This window comes from Equus caballus, chromosome 7, assembly GCF_041296265.1.
Source record: "Equus caballus isolate H_3958 breed thoroughbred chromosome 7, TB-T2T, whole genome shotgun sequence".
Lineage (NCBI taxonomy): Eukaryota > Metazoa > Chordata > Mammalia > Perissodactyla > Equidae > Equus > Equus caballus.
In genome coordinates, this window is record NC_091690.1 from 68818403 (window position 1) to 68835849 (window position 17447).

Genomic DNA, 17447 nt, shown 5'->3' on the forward strand with positions numbered 1-17447 from the left:
ACCCCCCCCCAGCAGGGAGGGCCTCTGCTCGCCATTGGCAGGGAGGCCCCACCCAGCATTTGGAACACCAGGAAGCTCCCTAGAGCAGAATTCCCCACAAGGCAGCAGCTTATAAGCCACCGCCAGGCCCACGGACTCTGGCCGTGTCCCAGACGAGGCAAGGGACTCCCAGAGATCCTGTGAGAGTGGAATGGGGCAGAGTGGAGCTCCGGTGAAATGGCTATGTAGCCCAAGGGGGAACTCCAGGTTCCTACAGCAGCCTCAGTGAAAGCCTCTGCACAGCACTAGTGGAGAGGTCCCGACTGGCAATCACAAGGCGGGAAGACCCTGGGGCAAAAGTAGCACAGCTAGGTGAGCTAACGACAGACTGCAGAAGATACCCATAGCTCTGCTGGGACTTATAGTGGACAAGTGTGATCTTGTGGGCTCTGTTAGGGACAAAGTGGTGATTATAGGTGATCCTGCTCCTGCCTGCTGGGACAGCCCACAACACCGCTGCAGACCACAAGGAGGGAGCACATCTAAGTGGGCTGCAACAGTAGGCACCAGGAGCCTGAGGCCCACTTGCGATTGCCCCCACAACTGACCAGGGACCCCACAGGACCACTGTGACGACGAGGAGGGGTCCAGGTCCAGTCAGTAACAGCTGACAGGGTTCCTGGTTGGTGCAGTCTAAACAGCTGCCCCCCACACACACACTAGTTGCAACAAGTGGAAGCAGCGACTAAACTCTATCTCTATGCGGAGGCACAAATCCACACCATCAAGCAGTATGAAAAAATATATTAAATCTCCAGAACAGAAGGAAAATGATAAGCACCCAGAAAACAATCCCAAAGACAATGAAATCTATAACCTAATGATGATGATTTCAAAACTGCCATGATTAAAAAACTCAAGGAGTTAAAAGAGAATTCAGATAGACAACTCAATGAGTTCAGGAGGTATGTCACAAAAGAGCTTGACACTATAAAGAAGAACCAATTAGAAATACTGGAGATGAAGAACACAATGGAGGAGATTAAGAAAAATCTGGACTCTCTGAACAGTAGGGTCGATAATATGGAGGACAGAATTAGCAATTTGGAGGATAGGAATATAGAAATGCTGCAGACAGAGGAGGAGAGAGAACTAAGACTAAAAAGAAATGAAGAAACTCTCCGAGAATTATCCGACTCAATTAGGAGATGCAACATAAGGATTATAGGTATACCAGAGGGAGAAGAGAAGGAGAAGCGGGCAGAAAGCCTGTTCAAAGAAATAATAGCTGAGAACTTTCCAAACTTGGGAAGAGAGATGGAACTTCATGAGACAGAAGCCAATAGATCTCCAAACTTTATTAACGCAAGAAGACCAACCCCAAGGCATATAGTAGCGAAACTAGCAAAAGTCCACAACAAAGAGAAAATACTAAGGGCAGCCAGGCAGAAGAAAATAACTTACAAAGGAAACCCCATAAGGCTATCAGCAGATTTCTCAGGAGAGACCTTACAGGCTAGAAGAGATTGGAATGAAATATTCAAAACTCTGAGGGACAAAAACCTGCAGCCAAGAATACTCTACCCAGCAAAAATATCCTTCAAATACGATGGAGAAATAAAAACTTTCCCAGATAAACAAAAGTTAAGGGAGTTCATCGTCACAAAACCTCCTCTTCAAGAAATGCTCAGGAAGAACCTCATTCCTGAAAAATCAAAAAAAGGAAAGGGGTTATAAAATCCAGAACAAAGAAGATAAGCAGAAGGACAATAACACAAAGTAACTGCTCTCCATCAGGACAAAATGCAAAAGAACCGGAAAACAAGTGATAAAATGGCAACGGTAGGCCCCCACGTTTCAATAATCACTCTAAATGTGAATGGATTGAACTCTCCAATCAAAAGGCACAGAGTGGCAGGATGGATCAAAGAACAAGATCCAACAATATGTTGCCTCCAGGAAACACACCTCAGCCCCAAAGACAAACACAGACTAAAAATGAACAAAAGAAAGCAGGTGTTGCCATACTTATATCAGACAAAGTAGACTTCAAAGCAAAACAGATAAAGAAAGACAAAGAGGGGCAGTATATAATGATAAAAGGGATGCTCCACCAGGATGACATAACACTTATAAATATATACGCACCTAACACAGGAGCACCAAAATTCGTAAAGGAACTATTAACAAAACTAAAAGGAGACATCAACAGCAATACAATAATAGTAGGGGACCTCAACACCCCATTAACACCAATGGACAGATCATCCAGACAGAAAATCAATAAGGAAATTATAGAATTAAATGAAAAATTAGATCAGATGGACCTAATAGATATATATAGGACACTTCATCCAAAAACAGCAGGTTACACATTCTTCTCAAGCATGCATGGAACATTCTCAAGGATAGACCATATCTTGGGAAACAAAGCAAGCATCAATAAGTTCAAGAGGGTTGAAATAATATCAAGCATCTTTTCTGATCATAATGCTATGAAACTAGAAATCAACTACAAGAATAAAGCTGGGAAAGGGACAAAAATGTGGAGACTAAACAACATGCTACTGAACAAACAATGGATTACTGAGGAAATTAAAGAAGAAATCAAACATTATCTGGAGACAAATGAAAATGAAAACACACCATACCAACCGATTTGGGACGCAGCAAAGGCAGTCCTAAGAGGGAAATTCATTGCAATACAGGCTCACCTCAATAAGCAAGAAAAATCTTACATAAGCAATCTCAAACGACACCTAACAGAATTAGAAAAAGAAGAACAAACAAAGCCCAAAGTCAGTAGAAGGAGGGAAATAATAAAAATTAGAGCAGAAATAAATGATATTGAATCAAAAAAGACAGTAGAAAGGATCAATGAAACAAAGAGTTGGTTCTTCGAAAAAATCAACAAAATCAACAAACCCTTAGCCAGACTCACTAAAAAAAAAAAGAGAGAAGTCTCAAATAAATAAAGTTAGAAACAAGAGAGGAGAAATCACAACAGATACCGAAGAAATACAAAGGATCATAAGAGAATACTATGAAAAACTATATGCCAACAAATTGAACAACCTAGAAGAAATGGATAAATTCCTAGACTATACAACCTACCCAAACTGAATCAAGAAGAAATAGAGAATCTGAATAGACCAATCACAAGTAAAGAAATAGAAACAGTAATCAAAAACCTCCCCAAAAATAAGAGTCCAGGACCAGACGGCTTCTCTGGAGAATTCTACCAAACATTCAAAGAAGATTTAATACCTATCCTTCTCAAACTATTCCAGAAAATAGAGGAAGATGGAGCACTCCCTAATACATTCTATGAAGCCAACATCACCCTGATCCCCAAACCTGACAAGGACAACACAAAGAAGGAAAACTACAGGCCAATATCACTGATGAACATAGATGCAAAAATCCTCAACAAAATTTTGGCAAACTGAATACAGCAATATATCAAAAAGATTATGCACCATGATCAAGTGGGATTTATACCAGGGACACAGGGATGGTTCAACATCCACAAGTCAATCAACGTGATTCACTACATTAACAAAATGAGAAACAAAAACCACATGATCATCTCAATAGATGCAGAGAAAGCATTCGACAAGATCCAACATCCATTTATGATAAAATAGGTATAGAAGGAAAGTACCTCAACATAATAAAGGCCATATATGACAAACCACAGCCAACATCATACTCAACGGACAAAAATTGAAACCCATCCCTCTCAGAACAGGAACAAGACAAGGGTGCCCACTTTCACCACTCTTATTCAACATAGTACTGGAGGTTTTGGCCAGAGCAATTCGGCAGGAAAAAGAAATAAAAGGAATCCAAATAGGCAACGAAGAAGTAAAACTCTTGCTGTTTGCAGAGGACATGATCTTATACATAGAAAACCCAAAAGAATCCATAGAAAAACTATTAGAAACAATCAACAACTACAGCAAAGTTGCAGGGTATAAAATCAACATACATAAATCAGTAGCATTTCTATATGCTAACAATGAACTAACAGAAAAAGATCTCAAGAACTCAATCCCATTCACGATCGCAACAAAAAGATAAAATACCTTGGGATACATTTAACCAAGGAAGTGAAAGATCTATACAACGAAAACTACAAGACCTTCTTGAAGGAAATCAACGATGACATAAAGAGATGGAAAGACATTCCATGCACATGGATTGGAAGAATAAACATAGTTAAAATGTCCATACTACCCAAAGCAATCTACAGATTCAACGCTATCCCAATCAGAATTCCAATGTCATTCTTTACAGAAATTGAACAAAGAATCCTAAAATTCATATAGGGCAACAAAAGACCCCGAATTGCTAAAGCAATCCTGATAAAGAAGAACAAAGCTGGAGGCATCACAATCCCTGACTTCAAAACATACTACAAAGCTACAGTAATCAAATCAGGATGGTACTGGTACAAAAACAGATGCACAGATCAATGGAACAGAATTGAAAGCCCAGAAATAAAACCACACATCTACGGACAGCTAATCTTTGACAAAGGAGCTGAGGGCCTACAATGGAGGAAAGAAAGTCTCTTCAACAAACGGTGCTGGGAAAACTGGACAGCCACATGTAAAAGAATGAAAATCAACCATTCTTTTCCAACATTTACTAAAATAAACTCAAAAGGGATCAAAGACCTAAAGATTAGGCCTGAAACAATAAGTCTTCTAGAAGAGAATATCGGCAGTACACTCTTTGACATCAGCTTCAAAAGAATCTTTTCGGACACCATAACCCCTCACATGAGGGAAACAATAGAAAGAATAAACAAATGGGACTTCATCAGACTAAAGAGCTTCTTCAAGGCAAATGAAAACAGGATTGAAACAAAAAAACAGCCCACTAATTGGGAAAAAATATTCACAAGTTATTTATCTGACAAAGGGTTAATCTCCATAATATACAAAGAACTCACACAAATCAACAATAAAAAAATCTAACAACCCAATTACAAAATGGGCAGGGGACATGAACAGACATTTCTCCAAAGAAGATATACGGATGGCCAACAGACACATGAAAAGATGCTCATCATCACTAATCATCAGGGAAATGCAAATCAAAACTACACTAAGATATCACCTTACACCTGTTAGAATGGCAAAAATATCCAAAACCAAGAGTGACAAATGTTGGAGAGGCTGTGGAGAAAAGGGAACCCTCATACACTGTTGGTGGGAATGCAAACTGGTGCAGCCACTATGGAAAACAGTATGGAGATTCCTCAAAAAGTTAAGAATAGAAATACCTTATGACCCAGCCATCCCACTACTGGGTATCTATCCTAAGAACCTGAAATCAGCAATTCCAAAAGTTCCATGCACCCCTATGTTCATCGCAGCATTATTCACAATAGCCAAGTCATGGAACCAACCTAACTGCCCAGCAACTGATGATTGGATAAAGAAGATGTGGTATATATACACAATGGAATACTACTCAGCCCTAAAAAAGGACAAAGTCGTCCCATTCACAACAACATGGATAGACCTTGAGGGTATTATGTTGAGTGAAATAAGCCAGACAGAGAAAGACGAACTCTGTATGACTCCACTCATAGGTGGTAGATAACATACGGACAAAGAGAACTGATCGGTGGTTGCCAGGGGAAAGAGTGGTGGGGGGAGGGCACTAGGGGTGAAGTGGTGTACCTACCACATGACTAATAATGATGTACAACTGTAATTTCACAAGGACATTAACTTTCATAACCTTAATGAAAAAAAAAGAGACATTATTTTCGTTTTAAAAATGTATTACTGACCCTGAATAGCCAAAAAAATCTTGAAAAAGAAGAAAAAAGTTGGAGACCTCACACTTCCTGATTTCAAAACATACTACAAAGCAACAGTAATCAAGCCAGTATGATACTGGCAAACAGACAGATATGTAGATCAACAGGACAGAACAGAGAACCCAGAAATAAACCCTTGCTTACATGGCCAAATGATCTTTGACAAGGGTGCCAAGACCTCACACTGGGGAAAGGACAGTCTCTTCAACAAATGTGTTGGGAAAACTGGGCATTCACATGTAATAGAATACATATACAAAAATTAACTTAAAATGGATTAAACACCTAAACATAAGACCTAAAACTATAAAACTCCTAGAAGAAAACAGAAGGGAAATGCTTCAGGACATTAGATTTGGAGATGATTTTCTTGGATATGACACTGAAAGCATAAGTGACAAAAGCAGAATTAGACAAATGAGACTACATCAAAGTTTAAAACTTTTGCACATCAAAGGAAACAACAGAGTGAAAAGGCAACTATGGAATACGAGAAAATATTTGCAAATCATATATCTAACAAGAGATTAATATCTAGAATGTTTAAGGAACTTCTATGACTCAACAACAAAAAGAATCAAATAACCTGATTTAAAAATGGGCAAAGGACTTGAATAGACAATTCTCCAGAGAAGATATACAAATGGCCAAGAAGCACATGAAAAGATGCTCAACATCACTAATCATAAGAGAAATGCAAATCAAAACCATATCTCACACTCATTAGGATGGCCACTATTGAAAGAACAGAAAATAACTGTTGGCAAGAATGTGGAGAAACCAGAACCTTTAAGCACTGTGGGAATGTAAAATGGTGCCACCATCATGGAAAATGCTATAGAGCTTCCTCAAAAAAAAAAAAAGAAAAAAAATGAATTACCATATGATCCAGCAATACCACTTGTGGGTATATATCCAAAAGAATTCAAAGCAGGATCTTGAAGAGATGCTTGCACACCTATATTGATTGCAGCATTATCCACGATAACTAAGAGGTGGAAGCAACCCTAAGGGACATCAATAGATGGATGGATAAAGAAAATGTAGTATATACATTTCCTGGTGGAATATTATGCAGCTCTAAAAAGGAAGGACATTTTGTCATATACAACAACATAAAAGAACCTCAAGAATATTATGCTAAGTGAAATAAGCCAGCCGCAAAAGGACAAATATTATATAATTCCACTCATGTGAAGTATCTAAAGTAGTCAGAATCATGGAAACAGAAAGTAGAAAGGTGGTTGCCAAGGGCTAGGGGGAGGAAGGAGAGGGAATAAGTATTTAATGGGTATAGAGTTTCATTCACAATGTGAATATACTTAACACTATTGGACTATACACTTAAAAATGATTATGATGGTAAATTTAAAGTTATGTGGTTTTTATCACAATAAAAAAGTTAAAATTTTAATTTAGTAAAAAATTTATTATTGCATAAAACATATTATAAACCCAAAAGTGTGGAAAATGCATATGTAAAGTTAAAAGTAATAAAATCATATATTCTCCTGTAACATCTTTTTTCTCTTATCTCCTATTCTCTTTTTTAACACAGATTTCTTGAGATTCATCATACTGATGCATGGATATTACTGTGTATGAAAACACCACAGTTTATTTTCTATTCTAAATGGACATTTAGAATGTTTCCAGTTCGTGGGTATTATAAATGGCTACTATTCCTGTGAATAATCTTTCACATCTCTTAGTCCTGGTACACATGTGCAGAAGTTTCTCTAGACTCTAAAATCTAGCGTATAGACTTAGGCACGTGAAAAAGAAATTGAAAACAACCAAAATATCCATCAAAAGGGTAACGGATGAATAAAATGTGACATCTTTATGTGATGGAATATTATACAGCAGTCAAAAGGAATGAACTTGATCTTTCTGTATCATCATGGATCTCAAAAATATTATATGAAATGATAAAAGCAAGAGAACAACAGGAAAAATAAATCACACTATTTAGGTAAAAAAAATTAAAAGCACACATAACACAATACTAAATATATGTATACTGGAAGTATACCCACTAAACTCACGATAGTGGTTGCTTCCGGAGAAGAAGGGACTTTAGCTTTATCTACAGTGTTTCATTTCCTTGAAAAGAACGGTAGAAATAAATGACAAAATATTAACACGTTAATTCTAGGCAGTAGAATATGAGCATTTGATTGTATTTTTCTTTGTATGTTTTTGTAACTTTTAAGTTTCTTTAAAAGAAAAAAACAAGTCCCAGATTGGACCCAGAAGAATGCGTAAACATCATTTAAACATTTAAGTTCATCAAGTATTCAAAACTTACATAGTCCTACTGTGGAAGATTTTTGGTGGTTTTCTTTCTTTCGATATTATTTTAAAAGAAACACTATGGTAAAAAAAAAAAAAAACTGTGCAAAAAAGCTTTTTCCTATGTCATATCATTTCTATAGGGCAGATTCCCAGACACGTAATTACTGGGTCAAAGAGTGTGAACCTTTGAAACATTTGCCGCTTCCAGGAAACTGCTCCAATATACGTTCCTTTGGAAAACCCTAACTTGAAATATTACAGATCTGGGAGCGCTTTTTATAGACATAAAACGTCCATCTGTCACTTAATCACCCCTAAGTGATATTTAACTCTTCCACTTTGGAGATCAATATTTTTGATGCATATACCTTTGCATTAACCTCTGGTTTAATCAGCATTTGTCTAGATAAAATGTTGCTCTCACTAATGAACGGACACAAAAAGAATATATTTTAGCTCCATATCAGGAAAAGCTTCTAAAGAAAGGACTGTTCAAAAACAGAAGCTCTGCAGGATCGGAGGTAGGTGAGCAGAGACTGGACAATTAAATGGCAGAACGTTATAGATTCCTTCTTCCCTTCATTCCTCAAACCTTTAGGGAACACCTCTTCCCTCGGCCACGTGCAAGCACCCGAAGACCCAGAGGTGAAAAATTTTAGGGTGCTGGGACCCAGGCTAAATTTCAAGAGTTTGGCTAAATGATCTGGTGCTGGGGTTCTCTATATTCTTTGTTGCTGGCTGGCCCTTAATTTTAGGTTTTAGAGGGTGTGCTCGTGCTAATGAACGACTGGAAACTCAGAAAATGAAAACTAGCTTTTATGAGATTTCAATTAATTCTGTTTCTTAAAACTATCCATTAAGCCCACTTGTGGGTGTTGGATGCAAAGATAAATTCTTGCTGAAGGAACATTCTGGGGCGGGGAAGGGAGAGGCAATTCCAGATGGAGGAGTTCAGGCGAAAAAAAGTAGCGTTACCTAGCCTTCTCCCAGTCTGGCTCGCGTCGTGTGCTCCTCGACCCTGTGCTTCCAGCCCCCAAACCCCACCAGCTGAACCGGCGCGGGCTGGCGAGTGGCGTGGGCCATTAGTAGCCCGGAACGCCGCGTGCGGGGTCCCGGCAGCAGCGCGCGCTGGGACACGTTTGGGCGCTGCACCGCAGTGCGCCCTGCCCTTCAGCGCCGCGCGGGGAGGAGAAAGCCCGCGGCGTGGGCCCCGGCAGTGGTCGCGGGGCTTTTCCTTCTGGTTGGCGGGCTGAGGCCGGGCCTCAAGGGGAAACGGCGTCACCATGATGAGCGGACGGCCGGGCCGGGCGCCCTTAAGGTTCCTGCCGGATGAGGCCCGGAGCCTGCCCCCGCCCAAACTGACCGACCCGCGGCTCGTCTACGTCGGCTTCTTGGGCTACTGCTCCGGCCTGATCGATAACGCGATCCGGCGGAGGCCGGTGGTGGCGGCCGGTGAGGCCTGCGCGCGGGATCGGCCGGGAGGAGGGGGTCGCGGGGCCGCGGGCAGGCTCGCCCCAAGCCGCCTGGGGTGCCTCGGCCTTTCTGGGCCTTTTGGCCCAGCAGGCCCCCCCTAGACTCCCCGGGACTCCCGCGCCCGGGTGGCTCCTCCGAGTCGGGCAGAGCCAGAGGGCCCGTTGGCACTTGGGGAAACTGAGGCGCAGCCCTCACCCGCAAGGAGCCTGTGAAGGCTGGGGGGCTGCCTGCTCCCCTTCAGCGCGCGGCGCGGTGTGTGCAAAAATGAGCGTGCCCTGCACGCCGCGCATGATAGCGGTTAATCCTCAGAACACCTGCGGGGGAGGAGCAGCCACGGGGAGGGGACAGAGCCTCGAGAGGTTACGGCAGCTCGCCCAAGGTCACGGGGCCAGTAGTGGCAGAGCCTGTTGTTAGACCTCAAAGGCTACGTTTGAAACCAGTGTTTCTCAAACTAGTAACCCGGGATCTTGTTGAAATGGGGATTCTGATTCATTAGGTCCGGAGAGAGAGGCCTGATGTTAACAAACTCCCAGGTGCTGCTGATGCTGCGGCTTGGGAACCCCACTTGGAGTAGGAGGCTCTAAGCGGCTGGGCTGTGTTTCCTGGTGGGTGTTAGTGGCCTCCTCTCAGAGTCTGACTCTGATAATAGGTGACACAGTAGCCGCGCTGAGGGCTGTGGGTCCCCAACGGGACGAGAGGAGGGAAACTGCGGAAGAGGAGTGTTGGAACTTAGCTTTGATTTATCAGGCAGATTCTAGCAGCGAGCCATTGGAGCTGGGGGAGTAAATGGAGGCCAGGGCCTCTGAATGGGGGGCCGCTCGATGCTTGAGTGAGTGTGCAGGGTAGGGTGATAAGCGTACAAAGGAGATTTAGATAGAACGTGGCAGTTTATTCTTTAGGGGACAGGAACCTTTTTAGCTTTCGGTTGCTGGGGGGCAGTGGGAGAGGGAGCTACAGTAATGAGACCCGTGTTTTAGGTCAGCTTTGTCAGCAATGTGAAGCACTGCTTGGAGCCAAGGAGCCCAGTTAGGAAGAAGGCTAACACCATGGTTCAGGGGACCGGGAGTCACCTCACTTGTGCCTCTTTGGCCTTCTTTCAGCTGTATGTCATGCCTGAAGGTCAGCTCCCAGTCCACCGAATCCCAGCATTTCCAGTGTTCAAAGCATATTGAAATCCCGGCTCCCTTGGACGCGATTCCACAGGAGTCGTCAAAGGAGTCGTCTCTGTCTGTTTCTGCCTCTGGGGAGATGGGGTTTTCTCCATTTCCATCGCCACTGTACTTTTGCCCAAGGCTGTTGCTTGGTGTGATGGAGAGAGCTCCACTTTTTGCTCCACTGCATCTCAGCTGTGTCACTTTGGGCAAGTTACTTGGTCAGGCCTAAATTTCCTTATCTGTAAAATGAGAATAATTAATCTGTATGTTTCTTTTGACAATTAACTGAGATTCTTTAGGTAAAATGCCTGGCACATAGAAGGTGCTGGACAGAGTTCCGTTTCCTTAGCCCTTGTTATGCAAACAGTCTACCATATATTTGTTCAACATTTACTGAGCTCTTTCTCTGTGCCAGGTAGTGTTACATACTGGGTATATGGGGTGAGGAATACTGTCCCTGCCCTTGAGGAGCTCCTGGTCGGGTCAGGGAGATAAGTAAATAGCCCATTACGAGACTAGATGTGACAGGTATGTGTTTTGCTAAGAGGTGGGTGAGCAGAGAGCACTTTGGGAGCACAAAGGAGGTACAAGTCGGAGGAAGTAAAGATTGGCTGAAATGTGAAGTGTGTACCGCTTAATCTTGCCTCGTTGTTGTCAAACAGTGTTTTGTGCCTTTTCTAGGAGACAGAAGCATAGTGGTTAAGAGCACTTAACCTTTTGGGTTTGACACCACCTCCACGCTACTGGCCGTTTGATTCTGGGGACGTTACTAATCTCTGTGAGCTTTAGTTTTGCCATCTATGAAATAGGGATAATATCTATGTCTTTGTGCGGCTGTGAGAACTATGAGATGATGTATGTAAAGTGCTTAGCTAGGGCTAGACATTAGAATTCCTGAGTTCCCTTCGTTTCTCTAAGTTGCTTTGGAAAATTTAGGTCTTGAGAACTTTACTGAAATGGTTATCCTCAGCAGCATTTACTGAATGCATATTGTTTGTCTAGTTCAAGGTCTGGCATATAGTAATGCTCAGTAAGTAGTTATTGAATGAATAAGTATGTGTAGAGTACAAGGAAATATAAAACATGGTCCCAAGGCTCCAAAGATTTACAAACCAGGTGAGCATATCCATTAAAAAGACAAATTGTGGTACAAGTTTATGCACATAGGGTAACAGGTGTGACAGTCGGAGCAGTGGGGAAGGAGAGAGAGAGGGTGGATTTTCAAACTATGGCCCTGGAGAGTACCTAGCATTCTGTGAGTAGTACTGGAATATTCTACCAATGAAATCAAATTGTGCAGATCTTTTTTCAAGTTAGCAGAAAATGTTAAATAGATTATTTCTTAAGCTTTTCTCCCATCACCTGTTTTTAAACCTTTGTTGCTGGTTACTACTTACTTGCCCTAAATTTAGTTAGTTGATATCTAAGTGTAGTCCACAAAATTAAATATTTAGTGATTTCTATTTAATATAGCGGTGATTTATGGTGTTCTGCAAAGAGCACCATGGCTTCCAAGTTTAGATTGATTGAGTAAAGGAAAGGAAAAGTGATCGTGGAGGGGTTGTATATGTAGTGAGAGGGAGACTGCACTGAGAGAGAGAGGAGAGCTTAGGGGAGTGGGGACTTGGTAAGAGGCCGAGCCATACCTTTAGGGTTAGGACACTGACATCATCATCGAAAACATTTATGGAGTCTTTTTCTGTGAGGGATACGGGTAAGCATAGAATCTGGGTCTTTGTATCTGTGTACATAGTTCAGTGGTACATCGGAGAACCCAGCACACTTTGGTTTGCCATATTGCAGGTGGCACATTAGGGGAAACAGGGCTGTTTGGAGTAAGGGAGAATGCAGAGGAACCTGGGTCCTGTCCAGTCCCAGATCATAGTAATATTTTGCATTTTTATTGTTTTACACATTTTTCCAAAATACTTTTACACGCATTTTCTTTTGGTTTTATAATACTACTGTGAGAAAGAGAGGATAGGTATTATGTTTGTTTTAGAGGTAGGAAATTGACTTGCCCAGGGCCATTCATACATCCATTTGTTAAGTGTTGTCTGTATGCTGGTATACAAAGATGAATCAGACATTGCTTTTGCATGATAGTAGAGACAAATAATTTCTAAAGTAATTTACATATTAATAGAAATGAGTTCACCCTTTTAACTCCAGGAAAGTTCTGGGAAGACTTGTTAGCAGAAGTGATGTCTGAGTTGACTCTTGAAGGATAAGGAAGTCCCTGGGCAGGGAAACAACCATTGCATGGTATACGGAAGCATGAAAGAGGGTGAGGGATTCTCTGTCTGTGTGAGGGATTAGGAGCTGTTCAGTACTGCCAAAGCACAGGACGTGCCTCAGGGAGTGTCAGAGGATGAAGCTGGAAGAGTCAGCTCGAGAGGGGCCTGGGAGGCCACCTGCGGGACTTTAGACTCCTGTTTGGTGTAATTGAAGGAGAAGGGGCTTACAGGCTAGGTTTGTATTTTACTAAAAATTCCTCTAGTGAGAGAGTAAAAGCTGGGATCAGTGTGGAGTGGAAAATGAGATGAAACGGAGACAAGTTAGTGCAAATGAGAGAAGTTCCTTGAAATGAGGAAAGGAAATATTTACAAGGTGAAATTGACAGGATTCAGTGACTGGATGTGAGGGAAGAGGGTAGGAAAAGGGATAACTACTGTGTGTATTACCCAGGGCTTGGATTTCTGATCTTATCATTCTCCAGGTTAGGAGGAAGAGATATGAATATGAAGGAAACAAGTTCATTTGGGGGCATTCAGGTGAACATAGCTCTCAAACATTTTGATAGAGCTATTCAGCGTGGGTGTCTGAGTTGGTCATACTTAATGGGTCACCAGCACATGAACAGTAGATAAAACTATAGAAATAAATGAGTTCTCCAGAGGAGTATGTGTAGGATAAGAGGGCTGGGGATAGAATTCTGGAGCATAGCTAGAAGATCACACCGGCAGTTAGCCTTTTGCAAAAAAACGTTTCCGTAAAGTTCATACCTTTGGATCTCCCCCTCAGACCTTAAGTTTTGGCTTTCCCTAGATAATATAATTAGATCCTCCCAGTCTCATTATAATAGGATGATTTTTAAAATAGAGTTTTTGAATAGGTAATACATGCACATGGTACACAGTTTAAAAGGTACAAAAGATAATTGAAATAGATTTGTGGTGTAGCTGGCTGTTTTAGTAACCAGTAAATATGCAAATATGAGTTGGTGTATGGAGACAAACCAAATTGGTTTCGATTGTTCCTAGAGGACTGCCTCTGTCTCACCACATCCTGAACAGGTCCTGGGATACAAGTTAGTTTAGGTCTAAAGTTAACCTGTTGAAAAGGAAAAGGACAATTTTTTTCTGTTCTCAGTCTAGCATTCAGGATTTTGTACTTAGCTGCCTTTTTCCATGAAAAAATTTATAAAACCTGAATTTAAAAAATCTTGGGTTCTATATCGATAGTTATGTCTGTAGACGTAATGTTGTTTTTCATAATTGCCAGATTTCTTTAGACGATATCTCAAGGTCAAGGCTATTAGTTCACAATAGCTATATAGAAAAGCCTTTTTTTAAAAGAATGTTGGAAGAAATAATAATAAATTATATATCTGAAATGTAAAAATGTAATTTTAAATATACATTGACTGATTTTTACTTTCTTTGGGATTTGTCGTTTGAATTTCAGGTTTGCATCGCCAGCTTCTATATGTCACTTCCTTTGTTTTTATTGGATATTATCTTTTAAAACGTCAAGACTATATGTATGCGTTGAGGGACCGTGATATGTTTTCCTATGTAAAATCACATCCGGAGGATTTTCCTGAAAAAGGTATTTTCAGTTAATTGTAGAAAACCTCTTTCTTACTCTGTATCATTTTCCCTGGTTATCTTATCCATGCCTGTGGCTTCAGGTGCCCTTTATATTCTGTTGACTCCCACATTTTTGTCTATAGACCAGAATCCTCTTGAATTCACATATCCAGTTTCTGGCTGAGTATCTCTGTGTCCCTTGGACAGGGAGCAGAACTCATATCCCCTGTGCCTGCCCGGATCTCCTGTTCTTCTGTGTCCTGCTCCAGTGAGTGGCACTACTGTCCACCTGGGTACTCCAGCCAGAAGCCTGGGAATCATCTTCAGGTCTTTCTCTTTCACTTCCCAGTAGTCATCAAGTCTTGCCAGTTCTACTTCCTAAATATTCCTCAGCCTTGAACTCTCCTCTCTCTCCCACTGCCACTGCCTGGTTCAGGCCCGGATAATCTCTTGCTTGGACTGTTGCACTTGCCTCCATGTCATGTCTCTCTGGATAAATATGGATATGTTTAAAATAGCTATCCATTGCCTATAGAATAAAATCCAGACTCAGAGGATGGCTGATTTCCCCAGGCTGAGCCAATTGCCTGGTAGAAACACTTTGCCCATACCTTTGATCAACCACATTACTGTCACGTGTCTGTGTCCCTCATTGGAATACAGCTTCATCTTTGTTTCCCCAGCCTCCAGCACAGAGCCTATACATAGCAGGCACTTAATAAATAATAGCTGCCCTGAACTACACAGAACCCTGCCTCATCTCCCATCACTCTTCTGCCTTGTGAAATGCTGTGTCCTGGACCTGCCCTATATCATTTTGTACATGCTGTACCTTCTTGATGCTCCCTTGCCCCATTTCCACCCAGTACACCTAGCAAATTCCTGCTCAGGATCCATCACCTCAATGAAGACTTCACCTAGGGCCTGGCCACGTGGCATAGTGGTTAAGTTCACACACACTCTGCTTTGGTGGCCTGGGTTCATGGGTTCAGATCCAAGGTGTGGACCTACACCACTCGTCAGCCATGCTATCTCAGTGACCCACGTATAAAGAGGAGGAAGATTGGCACAGATGTTAGCTCAGGGTGACTCTTCCTCAAGAAAAAAAGAAAAAAAGACTTCACCCAGTTACAGACAGGAATTTTCTCAGCACACTCTGCTTATATCTGTGCAACTATGAATATAATTGTAATAGAACTGTTTTCTTGTGTGTATTTTACACACATTACTGGTGTGCATACACGTGAATGAATGAATGAGTACAGGAAAATTTTGAACTTGTAAATATGTAGATTTTTAAATAGATATTCCTATTTATGTAAATGTTTAATATTAAGTGTTTAAATTTCATTAGACTGAATGATGATCTCTGAGATCCTACTTAGCGCTGAGATTTTACTACTCTGTTTATATTCCCATAGCCTTCAATCACATTGGTGGTGTTTATGCTCATTCAAAAAGGAACAGCTTTTTGGGGGCCAGCCCCATGGCCTAGTGGTTAAGTTCAGCATGTTCCACTTTGGTGGCCGAGGTTCATGGGTTTGGATACAGGGTACGGACCTCCACCACTCATCAGCCATGCTGTGGTGGTGACCCACATATAATGTAGAAGAATATTGGCACGGATGTTAGCTCAGGGCTAATCTCAAGCAAAAAGAAAAAAGGTACAGCCTTTTTTTTTTTTTGCCAGTGAAGAGCTCAAAGACTAGTACAAACATGAATAGTGGCTGTATCAGAGTTGGGGAATACGCAGAACTGCTGGATGTTGGAGCTGGAAGGAATCTTGGGAATACTGATTCCTAAGAATGAGACCCCAGTGGTAGAGCAGTCCTCAGTTCCAGACCTCCCGCTCTTCGCCTCCACATCTCCCCTAGCTTCCTCTGTCATTCTGCTCTGAGCAGATTACTGGCAGGTGTGCCAAGAGCCTCATGCGCTGACAGCATGAGCCTGGAGAGTTTGACCATCACCTCCTGGCCCCTCCCAGCTGATCTGTGCCCCTCCCTGTTCATTCCTTCCATCGCCTCTTCAGCCAGGGTCCCCCTGGCAGCACTCTGCTGCTCCAAGCAGCCATCTGGATGTCACCACAGATTCTTGCAAAGTTTTTCTTCATTCAGTGAAACAAAATGTCTCAGTGATTGCCAAGCCCTGGTTGAGGACTAGAAAATAAGGAAATTCTTACTGGTTTCTATCTATAAGAATATTAAGTGTTAATTTTACTTTAGGAAATAGGATTTTTTAAACATAATTTTAAAAATAAATCTTTTGTGACTTTTCATTTTATAGATAAGAAAACTTATCGTGAAATTCTTGAAGAGTTCCATCCAGTGCGTTGAAGTTTCCAAAATGCTTGCTCCAGTTTCACTGATACTGGTTATTTCTGAATTTCGTGGAACTTGTTTCTGTAACATCTGAAGTTTATGTTAATCTGTATGTTAACACCTTGTGATTAAAATGATCATCATGAGCACTCTGACTCCTTTTTGTCATAAGAAAAATAGTTCATCAGAGAACGGTTGGTTTCCATTCACCCAGTTTTAAGACGACATCGGACAGAGGTTAAAATGGAGCTTAGTTCCAGTTGGAGTCAGCACGCTGTAGCTGGTGGGCCAAATCTGTCCCCTGCCGATAGAGTTCTGTTGGTACACAGCCATGCTCGTTTTTTATGTGTTGCTTACGGCAGCTTCCATGCTACAACAGCAGAATTGAGTGATTGTGACAGGGACCCTCTGGCTTGCAAAGTCTAAAATATTTAATATGTGGCCCTTTACAGGAAAGTTCCGCCTGCTCCATTCTAGTGCTGAGTGAAACAAAGTGAGCCAGATGATGGAGGGCTTTGTGAATCATGCAGAATAATTTTGATTTGATCCTACAGGTAGTAGGAAGTCACTAAAG

The 17447-nt window shown here is 41.6% G+C and overlaps 1 protein-coding gene and 1 long non-coding RNA gene across 2 annotated transcripts in view; one reads left to right on the plus strand and one right to left on the minus strand.

Annotated features, from left to right (window-relative positions):
• Nucleotides 1-9230, minus strand: part of LOC138925176 (uncharacterized) — a 28445-nt gene extending 19215 nt beyond the window's left edge. The window contains exons 1-2 of the long non-coding RNA XR_011441035.1: nt 9092-9230; nt 7867-7924 (exon numbers count right to left, since the gene is read on the minus strand). This is a non-coding gene — a long non-coding RNA (uncharacterized lncRNA). The remainder of the gene's footprint in view (nt 1-7866; nt 7925-9091) is intronic.
• Nucleotides 9035-17019, plus strand: NDUFC2 (NADH:ubiquinone oxidoreductase subunit C2). Its single transcript, XM_023645650.2, has 3 exons — nt 9035-9568; nt 14431-14574; nt 16839-17019. Exons 1-3 carry the CDS (start codon nt 9400-9402, stop codon nt 16886-16888), a joined length of 363 nt encoding a protein of 120 aa, XP_023501418.1. The 5' UTR covers nt 9035-9399; the 3' UTR covers nt 16889-17019.
• The last annotated feature ends 428 nt before the right edge of the window (nt 17020-17447 follow it).